This window comes from Tyto alba, unplaced genomic scaffold, assembly GCF_018691265.1.
Source record: "Tyto alba isolate M040663 unplaced genomic scaffold, T.alba_DEE_v4.0 Super-Scaffold_1000006, whole genome shotgun sequence".
NCBI classification, from domain to species: domain Eukaryota; kingdom Metazoa; phylum Chordata; class Aves; order Strigiformes; family Tytonidae; genus Tyto; species Tyto alba.
The window spans coordinates 5,709,655-5,725,727 of record NW_024881272.1 but is presented as its reverse complement, the minus strand read 5'-3'; the positions used below and the strand labels follow the sequence as shown (position 1 = coordinate 5,725,727).

Genomic DNA, 16,073 nt, shown 5'->3' with positions numbered 1-16,073 from the left:
CAGTGAGATTATTGATACAGAAGGACACTTTAAATTAATGTGTTAAATGCTACCAAAATGCAAATAAAATTTACTGGTACAAAATACTGCTAGCTTCCTATCCAAAAGCCTGGTATGGAGTTTTCTCAATTCTTAACTTTTACAGTGGCTGAAACATTTAATGACTATGCAGGGGCTTCAACAGGATTTTCCTACAGGGCTTCAGTTACCTTTTCCTGCTGTAATCTCAGCAGCAGACCACGCTGCCTCTTTCGAATAGGAGGCATCTTATCATCCTCTCCCTTGTCTCGCAAATGCCTGCAAATAGATTGGAAGAAAGGATTAAATAAGAAAAAAAGTGCACAACAATAAGTCTTTTACTCTTTAAAGCAAAAAAAAAAAAAAGTTTACTTTTCCTAACCCTCAGAAGAGTACATGCCAGTACTTAATCACTGGCATGCTCTACAGTGGAATATTTTGTGCTGTTTAAGTCAGATGCACACAGCTAAGAGGCCAGTGCAGGTAATACGAGATCTCACATGAATGGCCAGAAGCTCCACAGAGGTAGCATGCTCACCATGTGAGAAAGATAAAAGGAAGGACACTTGGGTTACTAACTCACAATCCTTTTTTGCACCCACAGTGACAAGGAATTAGAAGAAAATATCTGGTTAGCAATGGTACTCTCAAGCAGAGTGCAACCATGGGAAAGTATTATTGATTAAATCCAGCCACCACTGTTCAATAGTATCACTAGGTACTTCAACTGGCCTTCCAGGACAAAGCATGTGTTAGGTTGGCAACAAATCATTCAGGACAACACACATCCAGATTCACAAAATTTGGCCCAAGTCAACTAAAATGACCTCAGATAGATATCAAGCAAATAAAGTTCTAACTGTTTGACACTTTTATACATTCTTGAATTAAGACTTGTAGAGTCATGGTTGGGAACTACTTTCTCCAACTGACAACAGACATCTGATGTTCTACTGTTTCAATTAAATTCTCTTTTATCTAACCACATTCAGTGCAAACATCAAAGCACTCTTACAACTTACAAACTAAGCTTTGTTCTTTCCAAGTGACAATAACGTTTGTATAGATTACTGATGTCAGAAGATTAGTTCACACACTGAAACTTAATAAGGGAGGGGTGGAAGCAAATAAAAAATTCAAGCAGAAGTACAAGAAAATGGTCAGTCAGCAACAGTGTATATTCAGAGCTGTCTTACTTCTTCTGGTGTTCCAGCCAAGCTAATTCAGCCTTGGTCTTCTCTTTCAGAGCCTTTTCCCGGAGCCGGAGCAGTGAGGACTGATGAGCTGCTCGCATTTCCTCCTCTCTCATGTACTGTCTTACCATCTCCATGGTAAATTTAGAGAAACTGTCTTGCCCCCCTGAGAACGGCATGCTTAGCTCCTGGAAGACAAGACAAATTTGGCATGATCTGACAATACAGAAATTCCAAAGCTTTTTTCAATGATGAAGTAAGTGTGTGTGTGTATACACGGATACACACACACACATAGATGTAAGAAGGGAAGCTGTTTTCCCTCTCTGATCTTTACACAGATCATCTTTTTTCTGTCCTGGGCTATGTGACTGTTTTGGGATGTCCCCTCTTGGGCCAGAAAGATGAAGCATTCTCTTGTACTTCCTAGCTGTGTGTAGAAACAGTAGGAAGACTTAATCCACTGGGCTTTTATGACATACTTCATAAAGTCACTCCTCTTCTCCAAAGCCACAAGAGAATAGGTGGAGGCCTGGGTGGACTGTTCGTTCCATAAGTCACAGCACTTGTATGACAGTGACATACAGCGTGACTCATACAACTCTGGTCTGAGATGCTCAAAGAACCCCGGGGAAGAAAAGAACCCTACAGTTTGCAAACACAGCTAAAACTGGCTCACTTGAAGCTCATCAGCTTAACCATCCCAGTTCAGTCAATTTACCTTAACTATGGTTGCTTAACCTACCTTGATAGATGACAGGGCTGTTTTTTCTGGGGAGACTTCCTCATCAGAATCATCACGACTACCCCGTTTCTTTTCCAGGTTGTTTCTGCGATGACTCTCAGAGGGCAGCAAAGACCGAAAAGACTTTTCTTCAATCTCATCCTCTGTCATGGACTCATCAAATTTCAGGGAATACTCTGTTGCAACAGAAGCAGAATCTGAGGGAGAAATCAGGGAAGCGGTTTTACACTCAGGTATGTACCATGAATGCAGTTTTACTCTGTCTCATCTCACTAAAGCTGGGGGGACAGGAAAGACAGAAATAACTAATGCAGCAAAATGGGTGTTTAGGAAAGAGTGACCTTGAGTTAGAAGACATAATGAAATACCGTTACCTAGCTTTAAAAGACCAAACAGACTTCTGTACACAGGTATAAACACATATCTGGGGCTGCTGAAACATTTGGTGTTCAGGCTGCATATTCAGCAAGTCAACATCTGGCTACAGCTAACACAGCAGAAAGTAGAAGGGCCCTGATACTCCATCACTCTGATGTGCAGAATTTCAAAGGTTCCCATCTCCCTGTGCCATTCGCTGTTACCTCTTAAGAGGCTACCAATTCACCTGGGGCTCAGCTTTCTTCACACGTATATCCTCATTTATATCAGAAACTAACTCTGAAACAGCACATCCCTTCCTCCCCCCTTAACACCTTCAGATTCATCACAGACAAAAAATACAGCTAACCTTTTTCATCTGGCAGTGATAAAATACTATCGCTCCGCAAGGAATCATCCACAGCAGTATGAGCCTGTTCTTCAATACTGCTAGTTATCTTTTCACGACGGGAAAGCTTCTTCTCGTTCTCCTTAGAAGATGGAACTGAGGGACTCTCTTGGCGGCTGCTGGTACTACTGTGTTATACAGATACATTTTTTTAGAAATTACTTTGCACATTTCAAAATATTTACTTTGCATTACATTACTACTGTATGTACCATGATTAACATCCCAGTAATATTTGACAGGCAGAGGGTTTGGTTTGTTTTTAAAACAATACTGCAACTAGATCCCTGTCCCCTTAGCCTTCTCTCTCCTAGGCTGTTAGCCCGGTTCCTTCAGCCTCTCTTTTACATCATGTACTCCAGCCTCCTAAACATCTCGGTGGTTCATCACTAGAAATGTGTCAGTATGTTAATGTCTTCTCTTTACTGAGGAGTCCAAATCTGGACACAGTATTCCAGATACAGTCTCACAAGAGCTAAACAGAGGGGAATAACCATTTCCCTTCACTTGCTTGCTAGACTGTTGCTAATTCAGCTGAACGAGAAAGCATATGTGGAACTCAATTATTCTAAAGTTAGAAAAGGGAAAAGTGGTCAATTAAAAAAAAATACAGCAAATTCAAAACTGAAGATATTAACACAAAACATACTATCACATCATAGTAGATTTTTAATTAGACAAAGCAAATTCTGGTAGGCATGTAAATCTTCAAGCTCTGGAATATAAGACAGGTTTACCTGTTGAAGGTTTAATACTGACTTTCCCTCTTTAAAAAAAAAAAAATGGAATTGAATACCTTGGTATTTCTTTGTACTTTAGTTCCCATTTATAGCAAAATACTCGCTGTGTAATCTAAACTCTTCTTACCTCTGATCATGAACCTTTGATCTTGAGGACTCTGAATAACTATCAAACATCGGTGAGTATGTCTGTTTTGAGTCACCTGTCTCCTCTTTACCTTGTGACATGGCAGCAGACTCACACTTCCTGAGAAAGAGAGGTGTTTTGGGTAAATCTGTGTTGTCTTAAAACAAAGAGTAATACAGTTTTCAGTAACAGTTAAAATTTCTGAAAAGATCACTTAAAGCTTAGATTAGTTAAATCATTGCAGAAAATATTTACAGCATCTTTTTCTCCTCTTTTCTACAGAGCTTCATATAACCAGTTAATGTTGCCTTTGTGGTACACTATTGAGGGCATAAAGATGGAATATAAATTCTTCTTCCTAAATGCTCACTCTTTATGACATCTCACAATTTTCTTAAAGAACAGATGAAGCCAAACCTAACTATCTTTCTTCCCCCTTCCCAAGACGTGAAACATTAGGGAAGACCTGTTTGTATCAGTTCGGGCTCTCAGTTGCTTCATGAACTCTGAATGATGCTGCCGCTGGTGGTCAAACAAGGTACTGACTGGAGCACTGCCAGTATCCAGGATCGGGGTTCGTGCTAATTCTGTCATCTGAGTACAGTGAAAAACAAAGGAATACAGTGAGTTTATCAGAATCAAAATGTTTCTGAAAGAAAACAGTCACTCTCACAGGCAGTTTATTGATATATTGAACAAATGTGTAAGACATAGTTTTGAGATATTTTGTAATTGCATACTTATCAACTTTAGTTGCAAAAAGTACATACTGCTCTGTAAATACGTATTCTATATGCAGAGTGGAACTATTGATATGGAACTACAGACATGCAAAACATATCATTCTGATCAACTTGAGCAAACTCTGATCACTAGAATGATCCCTACATAAAACATTCTAGACCTATCATTATAATTCATTAATAAAAGAAAAAAAAAGCCAGAAACAACATTTTCTTTTTCATTTGAAAGTGCATCTTGCCCAAAGAGCAAGAAATACTATTTCCACTCTAAAGAAAGCAACAGGTTTATGGTTCCAATATTATGCAAACTACCAGGTCTAAAATTGAAGGCATTAAACCAACAGATAGCCATGAATTTCTCCTTTCTAATGCATTGCAGTCACTGTGTACCTGACTAGAAATAAGAATGACTTCAGAAATCATGGTAGATAACACTGTATTTTAGGAGCTTTAGAGTTTACTATTTTTCTTAGGGTCTGCCTCTTACAGAGCAGGGAACTCAGGCTGGTAAGGAAGGTAGCAATAAGCTGTATTTCAATTACTCCCAATACACACAGTGAAATTCTTCACTAATTCTACAATTAGCATATGCATCAACTGTAATGCATACAGTTTCATAAAAACAAGTGAATAACAGGAGTCGCTAATGAACATGGATGAAAAAGCTACTCTGCTAGCCCATCATCACTGACCAGGTCATCCCCATCAACCTCTCCACTAGCACCTCTCAGGCTCAGACTTCAAACTTAAAGCAAGACAAGAGATTAAAACCCTACACAAAATAAACCTGTTTCTGTTTCTTCTACCTTGTTTCTTAACTGGTTTCCACCCACTTCAGCTCTATAAACTTGTCATGGTTTAAACCCAGACAGCAAACACCACGCAGCCACTTGCTCACCCTCCCCCACACCCAGGGAATAGGGGAGAGAGTTGGAGGGCTAAAGGTAAGGAGACTCATAGGTTGAGATAAAAAGAACTTAATAATTGAAATAATATTAAACCAATAATGATGATAATAACAATAGTAATAATAGAAAATAAAAACAGGTAATGCACAATGTGATTGCTCACTACCCGCCGACTGATGCCCAGCCCATTCCTGGGTAGTGATGCCAGAGAAGAGAGAATCCTGAAACCGCCATCCCAAAAACCCAAGTGGAGCTTCCAAATCAACCCTTATCTATATACTGAGCAGGACATCACATGCTATGGCATATTCCATTGGCCAATTTGGGTCCTTTGTTTTGGCTATGCTCCCCAAAACTTCTCGTACATCTGTGCATTAGCAGGACATGAGAAGTTGAGAAGTCCTTGATATCTTAGCAACAACTAAAACCATCGGTGTATTATCAACATTCTTCTCATACCAAATCCCATGCTGAATCCAAAACACAGCACTATTCTAGCTACTAAGAAGGAAGGTAAAAAAAACCCAACCAATTAGCTCTATCCCAGCTGAAACCAGAACAAAACTACAAGTGTTTCTTTATCTTTATCCAAGGCTTCACTCTCTGCTATCAACAACTGCACATATCTCAGATATCTGAGCTTTTCTGTTCTCTTAACCTAAGCCATTCTTGTCTATTCAAAAATTATTTAAAGTTCACATCTTTAGCAAAGTCCAGAACAAGTACATCAATATTATTTTGCAGTCCCACTGCCTATCATAAAAACAGCCTTGCTAAGCACCAGCACGTGCATAAGCTATGAGGAAACAGTTATGTTCATACCCATCAGCCTTCTGCACTCCACCCTGTAACAGTCATTGCGATTGCTAAACTACGAAGAAGCAAAAGCATTTTTTGTTTACTGTGTTTCATACTTATGTGTGAAGCAGCTGCTACATATTGGGAACAAGTATAAAAACTGATCAAATGGTATATAAAACTGAAAACTAATAAATACTCCGTATGACACAAGAAGAATGAAAAAAGACTCAGAAAAAGAAAACTCCAGACTCTGTACCAAGGTAAGAAGTCTGTTGTAGATCTTCCTCTTTTTTTTTATAATTTGTTGGTCTCCTACTTTCAAAAGTAAGCAAAATTGTAATTTCCCTGACTTTCTAATTTAATTTGCATATGAAATAGATACAGGATCAATCCCTGATGAAGTGCAACTCTCACAAATTAAAGATGTTGTGTTCGCTATCACAAATCCCTCCTGGAAAAACAAACTTCTGAACAGCTTGTTAAATGGAAGATTGTAAGAACAGTGAACAGGGATTTAAGGCTGCTGACTGACTTCTAAGTAATGATGCCGTAAAAGCTCCTTTAAAGTCCTATCATTTGTCACATTATGAAGGTAAAGAAGTTGCACCGAGAATGGCACCAGACAGAAAACAACCTAGAGGCAAAAAAGTATTCAAAATAACACTGAAATTAGAACAGCTTTTTCCTTTCACTCAGGACCTCACCTCACGGATCTGGTGAGCTGTATCTGTAGTGAGAAGTGCCGTCTCTGGCTGCTTGGCTGCAGCCTTGCATGGGGTCTCTTGCACAGCCTCCTGCCGTGACTGGACCAGATGCTGTAGTGACTCTGCATGGACCTGTGCAGAAAACACAGCCAGTTTAGCTCTTCAAAATTTTCTGACTATAACAGCTACAGTTTTATTTCTCAAAATCTGGGGGGGAAAAGTTTGAAATTGGCCCCTAAGAGCTTTTTTCAGCTACATTAAACCCCTTCACCACTTCCATGTGTTCACAGCTTCAAATTAAGAATACTCATAGGCATGGATTTACTTACAGCATTTTGCCTCTTACACACTCCACATTTTTTGAAGGGCAGCATTACCTGAGCTGCCTTCTGCCTTGCCTCGTCCAGTTGTCTCTGACTTTCTAGAGCTTCTTGTTCAGCCTTGATTTTCAAAAGAGCTAAGTCCCGTTCGTGGCGTTGCTGCTGTGCCTACAGATCAGGAAAACAACTTTTAATCATGCAAGTTAAAGACCTTTTTTGCCCTAGCCACTGGCTGCAGCTACCTCTGAAAGATCTAGATCTACTCTACTGTTGGTGCCTCTTCTGCTACAGTGAAATTTTCAGCCTACTGACTGCCCCTTTTTAAGCAGACAGTAGATAATGCACATTCCCCAATATTCTCCCACCACATTGTAGAAAAAGAGGATTCAGGAGACCAATTAATTCAACAAACCACAACAAGCCAGCTAGTCAACATAAGGAAAATTTCAGCCAAAAATATCCTTTTCATGGAATAAGACAATTGATCTAGCCTGAACAACTACACTGCATGGCACTGGGGCCCAACATCAAACCCAGTAAATAATCAAGATTATTTCACTGAAGTACACAACCAAAGCAGTGATTCCATCTAATGGTATATTAATGACATGTATTCTAAAGTCACCAGCTCCTTGGTGTCCCCTTAAAATAAGAAAGATAACAGACATCAATCCTAAAAAACAGACATTATCAGAGATGATCCATCATGCCATTATGATTCCTCTGCATTGCTAACAAAAGCATAACTTGCCCTAATTGGATTTTCTTGAAAAATAAAAAAAAAGGTTAAGACAAGGAAGTATTTTTCCATTACCTTTAGAATCTGAGCCAAAGAAACGCTCTCCTGCTGAGCAAGTGATATGCCTCGTGCTCGTTCTACATCCGAAAGCTGTCGCACAGACTCCTCAATAGCACTAAGGTAGTTCAATTCTGCCGATAAACGATGCTGAAGACCAGCAGGGGAGAAGCGCATACATCCTGCAGGATAAGACTTACTAGTCAACCTCCATAGACTTTAGTGCCTCACATCAAAAAAGAAAGAGAAAAAAAAAAACCAAAAAAACCAAACACAAACTGCTCTGGGATTAATATGGTTTTAATGAAACAACTCACCACTCGCTGAGGCTGCTCCTGCTGCAGACCTGCTAGTTCCCAGACTCAAGTCGGGGAAGGGTACATTAGGCTTCAGCCCTGACGTTGTACTTCCAGAAAGGCCAGCAGGTGACTTGACTCTTTCTGCTGTATTGCCTATAGAATCAAACTGTAACATTTTTTGGGAGCCGGAAGATGGTGAAGAAGTCGGTGTCTTCTGCGATCTTCCCTTGTCTGAGTAACTGACAGTAAAATGGAAGAGAAAGGAGTCAATATTCTCCTAAGTCCAGCCATTTGATAAGACCATAAAGCAATAACCTAGTTCTTCCATTTATATACACCAAACAGATCCACACAAAAGACACAGTCTCTTATGGTTTGCACAGGGTCAGTCTGCCTCTAGGAAATGGCCTCATGAGATGGGTTTTGTACCTATATCCCAGTTTAGGGTTAAGTTTCCAGAGCACCCTATTTTCCCCCCAAGTATTAAACTTAGTTACCACACACCAAAAAAAAAACCAAAACAAAACTAATTAACATAGTATCTACATGCTCTACATGGCCAAGCAAGCAGTCTCAATGCCTCCTGTTAGGAACATGGCATGATGAAGTCAGGATGCACTCACCTGCATGTGCATTTACACATCTGTTTTGCAGGTCTGAGTGAAGAACTTCCTTTTACTCACAGGAGATTAGGGCAATATTTTGATATCAGAATACAGTGAACAGTATTTTAAAAAAGTAAACAGGTTACTATCAGCATATGGATGTGACTGAATATGATAAGCCACTGCTCTGAGTCTCAATCTCTTTCGTCAAAATGCAATTAAATGCTTGAAAGCCAAAACTTGACTTATACAGTAAAAATATTACAGTAACACTTCGTAAGAGAAAATGACAGGCATCTCTTTTTAGACATACAGAAAATGATGCAGTCATTTCTTAAATTTACTATTCCTATTTTATTAAGACAAAATGGATTAACAGTGGCTGCTTAAATCCCTTAGGAAGACATTCTGCTTTACTTGACACACCTTACGAGGTCACAGGACCTTTCAAACCCAATACTGGGAAGTCACCACCTAGGAGCCATTCTATACCCAGACAGAATGAGTGGAAGACCATTCATATTATTTGTTGCTTTTTAGAAAAAGGTACAGTGAAAACTAAGCTGAGTGTATTTTATAACTATCTTCATTGCACAATTAGCAAAAAATAAACTGCATTCATAGGTAGACATACAGAGGATGCAACAGGAAAAGTTATTTTCCTCTTCCTCTACGCTCTCTTCTGATGTGCGGTTCATCTCTCAAAAAGCATCAACTCACAGAGCTGGACAAGGTTATGAGTATTAGCTGTACACAAGTTGAGCCAAAAATGTCTGTGGATCCTACTGAAAAGAATAAGATGACTGCACGTATTGACTTGCTAATTTTTTTTTCCTCCACTTGTTACAGACCATCTGTAGAAACAGAAGACTGTGTTTCAATGCTTAAGGTACCAGAACTGACAGGATGCCTATATTGGCCAGTTGTCCTTAAAAATACAGAGGGGTCATTTGGGGCAGAATCACTGCTTTGTATTTCCTCTTACAACAGCCATCTACTTCAGGCTTTCATATTTAAAACAGGGAAAAAATGTTTTCTGCATGCCCATCTTACTGACATTTGATTATTTCTGTTACTTTCCTTTTGCATATCCAAAGACATAGCTATTTTTGATAACATGGCATAACACTACTAAGCTTAGTTATATTTGCATACAGTCTTATAATGTTTGTATTACCTCATCAGGGAGTGTCCAGACAAGTTTTCCAGTGTGCTGTCTGTATCTGGGTTCTGCTCATGATCTTTATTAGAAATTCTGCTACTCGATAAGGATTTCTTTGACTGTTGGGATCCCCATTCTAATTCTGATAGCATTTTATCTTCTTCCACTGGGAAGTGGTGAGAACTTCTATTAAAAGAGTCCAACCCTAAAAAGCAACAACATTGCCAAAAGTTTGTTTGGTACTCTATATATGAGTATCTTACCATCAAGAGCCCCAAAACAAATGGTTGAGAACTTTTTTGCCCAGTTAAAGATGCCTTTGAGTTAGAAGTCTATAAATCCAACAAGCAAGAAATGTAAATTTTTGCAGCTTCCTACAGGAGATTAAGATCTCTTCTGCATATTGTGTCCACTGTCAACAAAACTGTCACTCACATTTCATTTCAGCACTATCAGTTTAAAGAAAGAGAAGACACATTTGACTCTGCTACTGGTAATTAGAATAAAGCCTGGCTTTCTTTGGGTAAGCTAGGGAATTTTGACAGAATAGCAAGTGTGATAATTTGTGATGACCAATTGTGATGCATTTATTAAATTTGTGCACTTACAAAAACTGTCTGTGATCCAGAGATGAAGCATACAGGCAAACTTGTTGTCACCTTCATAAATGTGGCCATAACTCTGATTTCTCAGCAGCCTATTGAATTTTCCTCAGTATAGAATCTGAGGATATTTCCCACATGACATTAAAATTAACTCGTTTCTTAGAAGGCTGGTTTGGAAAAGGAAAAATTTTCAATGCTGTTAACAACCTCTTGCTTATTTAATTTTAGATGACTGTATTTTAAGGTCAGAAGCATCAGAGTTCAAAAAGAATTCAGGAAGGAGTCACTGGAGGAATAAATAAATCACCCCATCAGTGTTGGATAAGTTTCCAGATATGTAGAAAGACTGCAGTTTTCATAACAAGAAAACCCTACAACCTCCTTCAAAAAAAATACTCTACACTTACGTTCTTTTTTCCCTCTCTTTTTAGAGGAAGCAGATGAGCGAGAAGATGCTGCAGACCGTGGCCCAGATGAATGCTGAGAAGCAAGCTCTACAGATCGAGGTTCACGGGGAGACTTCCTACTTGGAACTTCTTCCTGAATGCTTGAATTACTGCTGCCAGCAACACTAAAAAGGAGCACATTGACAGTCATTAACACTAGAGGACTTCCAACTCCCACATTACATTGCACACAAGAAATCCCCCATACTGTAGCTTGGAGACAGACAGCTAAAACTGCACTAATTAGCCTATCTTGGAAAGCATTGATTTTCAGATTAAAAACCGTGACAGCTAAGACACTAGGAAGTTTGACATGATATTGAACATACTGAAACATACTTCCAATCATATGAAACAGTAAAAGAGCAGTAACAACCATCCGTCCCAATGCTAACACTTAAGAGATATTTGACTATAGACTTGAACAACGTAAGAATGACTCCAAATATGACTGCATTTTAGATAATCTCTGGGTATACAGATATCATCAGCTGACACAAATATGAGCAATTTTCAATAAAGGATTAGAACAGATTTGCAAATAAGAGGGCAATGCATCATACACTAAATAATACCAACAGAAGACCTATTAAGACGTGTAATCAGAAAGAAACCATTTTTTGCAACCAACATTTTCAGCATGTGAAATGCCTTTTACCTTCCCTTCTTTCCAGGTAAAGCACCACCAGTACAAACACAGTATTTGTAGCCTTCTCCAAGGTGCCCAGAAGATGTAAATATATCACATTATAAAAAAAGAGGTCTTAGGAAATTCAGAAAGCCACATGAATTCAGTAGTAACATGGAGAGTCTAAAATTTGCAGTCTTCAAATTTTAGTCTGAACAAAAGGTTTTACAAGTTCTTTCAGACAATTTGCGCATCCATTACTAAGCATTACCAAACCCTTACTGAAAGCAATTACAGGCTTTTTACAAAATTTTGAAGCGCCGAAGGTATTTTAACATTTTCAAATATATTTTATTTTTTCTAAATTACAAAGACTAGCCAATTGAGCATTATAGCAGCCATGTAAGTTGGAGAACTAATTTTCACTTGACTACAAAGGGTAAGAACCTTGCTTAAAGATACTTGCCAGACTGAAGAACAAATATTAGAAAACAGGAATAACTGACACTAATCTTTATGCCTTACCCATGCTATCTGCTATATTAACTGCAAGGTCCTAAGGAAATACCTCATCACTTTGGCTAATACTACAATACAGCATAACAGAAAAAATATCCAGCAGATTAGCAAGCAGGTTTTGCATTAAACTATATTATGTTGAATTCTACATTTTGATTTTTACAAGTCTAACACACAGTTACCTGAGGTCACGTGCAATCTTTTTGTCTGTTAAAGTGCTGCTTCCCTGCGATGAGGCAAAATCATCTTCGTAAGAAACCACACTCTCTGGAGGGCTCATGGCAGGGAGTAAAGGGCGTAGGAGGGCAGACCCTCCGTTCGACCTTTCATCAAACACTGAAGTGTGGACAAAGGAGGGAAAAACCAAAAATGATACCAAATGCAAATGTGCGTCAAACGGGTAATAAAGCTGCAGGAATTAAAATGCTCCCAACCACTATTTACAAAGACTTCCTTTCAAACACAAAAACATCAGGAAAACAACAGCATAGCCATCCCATGGCAGTTTTAACACAACATAACAAGCCCAGTCTTCCTCTTTTTGTAAATTATTGAATACTCCATTAACACACCACAGCTAAAACATTCTTGAAGAGCACAGTGCTTGAGAGTAGAGCCATCTGCAGAAAATCTAAGTGCAATCATTTTTAAGGGAAATAAAACGAAGGAAAAAAAAAAAATCAAGAAAAAAACAAAAGATAAAAATCAAGTTCTCAGAAAACATTCCTCCTCAAAATGAGGAACTCAAAGCAAGAGAAACACTACTCAAAATGAAGGGTAACTGTACAAAAAATGAAAATCAAATGAAGCATCCTGCACGAGACACTTGTAAAGCATGCCCTAAAACAACTGAACAATTGAAACGGGCTTGTTTAAGCAGGAGACTTTCCCTACTGATATACCAAAACCTTTTACCTTCTCAAACTCAAATATTGTTACTGGAGTTCTAATTGTTGCACTACTTTGAGACATTATTGAATAACTCACATGAGCAGATGCCAAAGGGAAGTCCACATCATTCATCCACTGAAATTACATGTTTCTAATGATACAGTAAAGCTATATTAACCTTGCATAGCAAGAACTCAGGATATATGTAAGCATTCCTGTTTATGCCATGAATTAAGCGCTGCATAAAGCATGAATTTCATCTTTCTACCTTAACTGAAACAGGAATGATGTGTTATTACAGACGGTCTGGAGTGCATATATAGTAGGAGGATGCACATGCCAATCCAGAGGATCTGTTCTCCACGGTGGAGAAAACCACTTCCAAACACACTCTGGGCAATTTAGACTTAGTATGCAATTTAGGACACAACAGCTGTAAACATTACATTCACAATTCTGTAAATATGGCTGCCCTTAATACATGTAACCCAGCACATGAATTAGTTATCAATCTAGAAATACAAAGCAATCTAATAGAAAAATAATGCTTTTCCAGCCCAAAAGTGTGATTTGATTTCATTTTTCTTTTTTCTTGTTTTTTTCCTTAGACAAGAAGGCAAAAGAAGGGGGGGAATAATTTATCATCCAAAAGTAAAGCAAGAAAGCCTTACACAGATCCATGTTTGAGACATCTAAAAGCACATTCCTTACTTATAAAGTATAAGGTGTAAGGAGTAGTAAGACTGGGAAAATAGTAACTCACAAGAGCTTTGAGAAATTTTTCCATTTTTACCTTTTCCATGAAGCTGATAACTTTTTGCAAAGATGTTGATGACACTGTGGGGACTTCCCTTCGCCAGTTCCTCCCATGGTCCCCTACTGTGTGCACCACTTGTCTGAGTGAAAAGTGGCAAATACTTCTCGGCTTCTTTCTGAAACTCTTTTATGGGCTCAAAAGCATTTCTCTCTCGAATGCAGAAATCCTTCTCTTTCAACGTCTCCAGCAGCTTCAGTTGCAACTGTTTGTGCTGGCCTCCTTCCTCTTCGCTGAGGCTTCCGTCACTCAGGAGAGGCCCTTCACTGATGGAGTCGATGCTGGACTCGTGAGGAATTACAGCTTTGTTTGGAGCGTAAGCCTGGTTTTCACGCCCTGGGGAGTCAGTCTGTCTCTTAGATAAATGTCCTAGTATCCCCTCATGCCTGTTAGCAGCAGGGGACCTCCTTCCAAGGCTGACTGCAGCAGTATGAGGCCTGATTGTCTCAGGGAGTTTTTTAAATTCACTAAGGTTGCCTACCCCAGGAAGGTTGTCATCGAAGGCTGTATGAGACACACAGGTACCCAACATTTTTTGAATTCTGGCTGAAAAAGCATCTTCATTTTCCTCTCTCACAGGAGGACTCACAGCCTTTGCCCACCGCCCATCATCCTGGTTTTCTTGCATAAATTCATGGTCTGAGTTCCACACGGTACCATAATTGATACCAGCCCCAGCCAACTTTTTGGCTTCACTTTCAATCCTGCTAGAAAGGGAAGCAGCTGTAGCTTTCAAAGCTTCAATCCGATCTAATTTGCTCTTATATTGGTTAGCAGTAGGTTTTACTAAGAGATTTTGCTGTGCAGCAGGTGAATTCAGGTACGGCTGAGGCATCAAGGCCAACGATCCCACGGGTGGAGCGTGGCTCCTCCTGCCTGCCAACATTGCATCACACTCCTTTGACAAAAGGTCCATCTGCTCGAGACTCCAGTGCTGGGAGCAAGGGCCTCCACTTGAGCCCATGAGAGCTTGTGGGTGAGCGAGCTGGACTCTTGGGCTCAGCCTGTCTGGCTGTACCCATGGAGGCTCCATCAAGTCACTCCTGAAATGAAAAGTCAACATTTAAGTCGATGACTTATACAAGTACTGTTGTTTTAGATTAAAGCATCATTGCTACAAATTTATTTTTCAAGAATAAATACTTTTTGGTGGAATCAGAGGGGCAGGGAATGGGACAGTAATCAGTTACAGAATGTTATTTAAAAACCCAGACAACACAGCACTTTTCAAATCTGAAATGCCATTTATGATGTACTGTGTGTTTTAGAGTCGTAACAAGCCGAGTGTTTTCAGCAGCAGCACTAAGTCTTTTTTCCAAAAGCTTCCTGACTTCAAGAGGAAGAAAATATCTTTCCCCCCCTCCCCACCCCGGAATTTCTTAGCCCCAGCCTTCCCAATCCTGTTGAACCCAGCCCATATTTCACTGGAACTGTCTCTTAGGGTAGGCATGAAGAACACTTAAGAGAAAAGGAGGACTGGAAATACAAGAATGTTTAAAGTTCTGTAAGACACCTTTTTTTATTTTCAGACAGCTCCCCCCATTTGCATGGCAGAAGCTCTGTAAAGACCTTCCTTCGCTAGTATCACTTGCATAGATTCTGAATACTAGGAAACCTAGAAAGTCCCTCACAAAAAAAAAAAAAAAATGCTTCTCTGTTTACTATGAGGTTCTCCAAATAACTTATGCAGCCCTTGAAATCTCATCTCTCCCCTACTATCAGTACTTCCATTTTTTTCCTTACTATGTACCTCTAACAATACTCACTACCATAAGGTTTAGCAGCCTATTTTACACACAGTACTACATTGCATTCCTAGTGCTTCCTTGAATTTTTCCAGAAAGGAAACAGGTCTCATTGAATTCGCAAAGTCAGCATGGATTTGACCAAGTTAAGGTACAGATAATGAAGCAAGTACGTTTAAGAGGTAAACATTCATTATGTAATTAAAAATGAAGACACACTTGCACAAGAGGGATATGAAGGATATGCAAGAAACTTTATGACTTTTATTTCCTTATATTTAAGTGCTTGGTTAGGCACCTTAACTCACAGTAAGAAAATATTTGATAATACAGTGAACAACTAAATATGGGGAAAGCAGCATGAAAGGAAACAAGGAAAGGCTAGCTCCAAGCAGAAGCAGAGGTTTTTGGTAGAGAGAGTAACTAAAGGCCTGAATCCAAGACAACAGATTAAATAGAAACATTGAACAAATCCAGTAAGAAAAAATCAGATGCATT

The 16,073-nt window shown here is 39.2% G+C and overlaps 1 protein-coding gene across 10 annotated transcripts in view; it reads right to left on the bottom strand.

The window, feature by feature from the left end:
* CEP350 (centrosomal protein 350) overlaps positions 1–16,073 on the bottom strand; it is a 78,424-nt gene that overhangs the window by 33,061 nt on the left and 29,290 nt on the right. For 5 of the 10 annotated variants that reach the window (XM_042805439.1, XM_042805435.1, XM_042805477.1 and 2 more), the window contains exons 12-25: positions 13,810–14,873; positions 12,308–12,461; positions 10,940–11,103; positions 9,943–10,132; positions 8,179–8,399; positions 7,880–8,043; positions 7,075–7,233; positions 6,746–6,877; positions 4,056–4,183; positions 3,590–3,709; positions 2,684–2,850; positions 1,957–2,153; positions 1,215–1,399; positions 210–297 (exon numbers count right to left, since the gene is read on the bottom strand). In XM_042805439.1, the coding sequence (XP_042661373.1) occupies positions 210–297; positions 1,215–1,399; positions 1,957–2,153; positions 2,684–2,850; positions 3,590–3,709; positions 4,056–4,183; positions 6,746–6,877; positions 7,075–7,233; positions 7,880–8,043; positions 8,179–8,399; positions 9,943–10,132; positions 10,940–11,103; positions 12,308–12,461; positions 13,810–14,873 (3,133 nt within the window). The remainder of the gene's footprint in view (positions 1–209; positions 298–1,214; positions 1,400–1,956; positions 2,154–2,683; positions 2,851–3,589; positions 3,710–4,055; positions 4,184–6,745; positions 6,878–7,074; positions 7,234–7,879; positions 8,044–8,178; positions 8,400–9,942; positions 10,133–10,939; positions 11,104–12,307; positions 12,462–13,809; positions 14,874–16,073) is intronic. The other 5 variants (XM_042805470.1, XM_042805485.1, XM_042805472.1 and 2 more) reach the window with 3 other exon arrangements.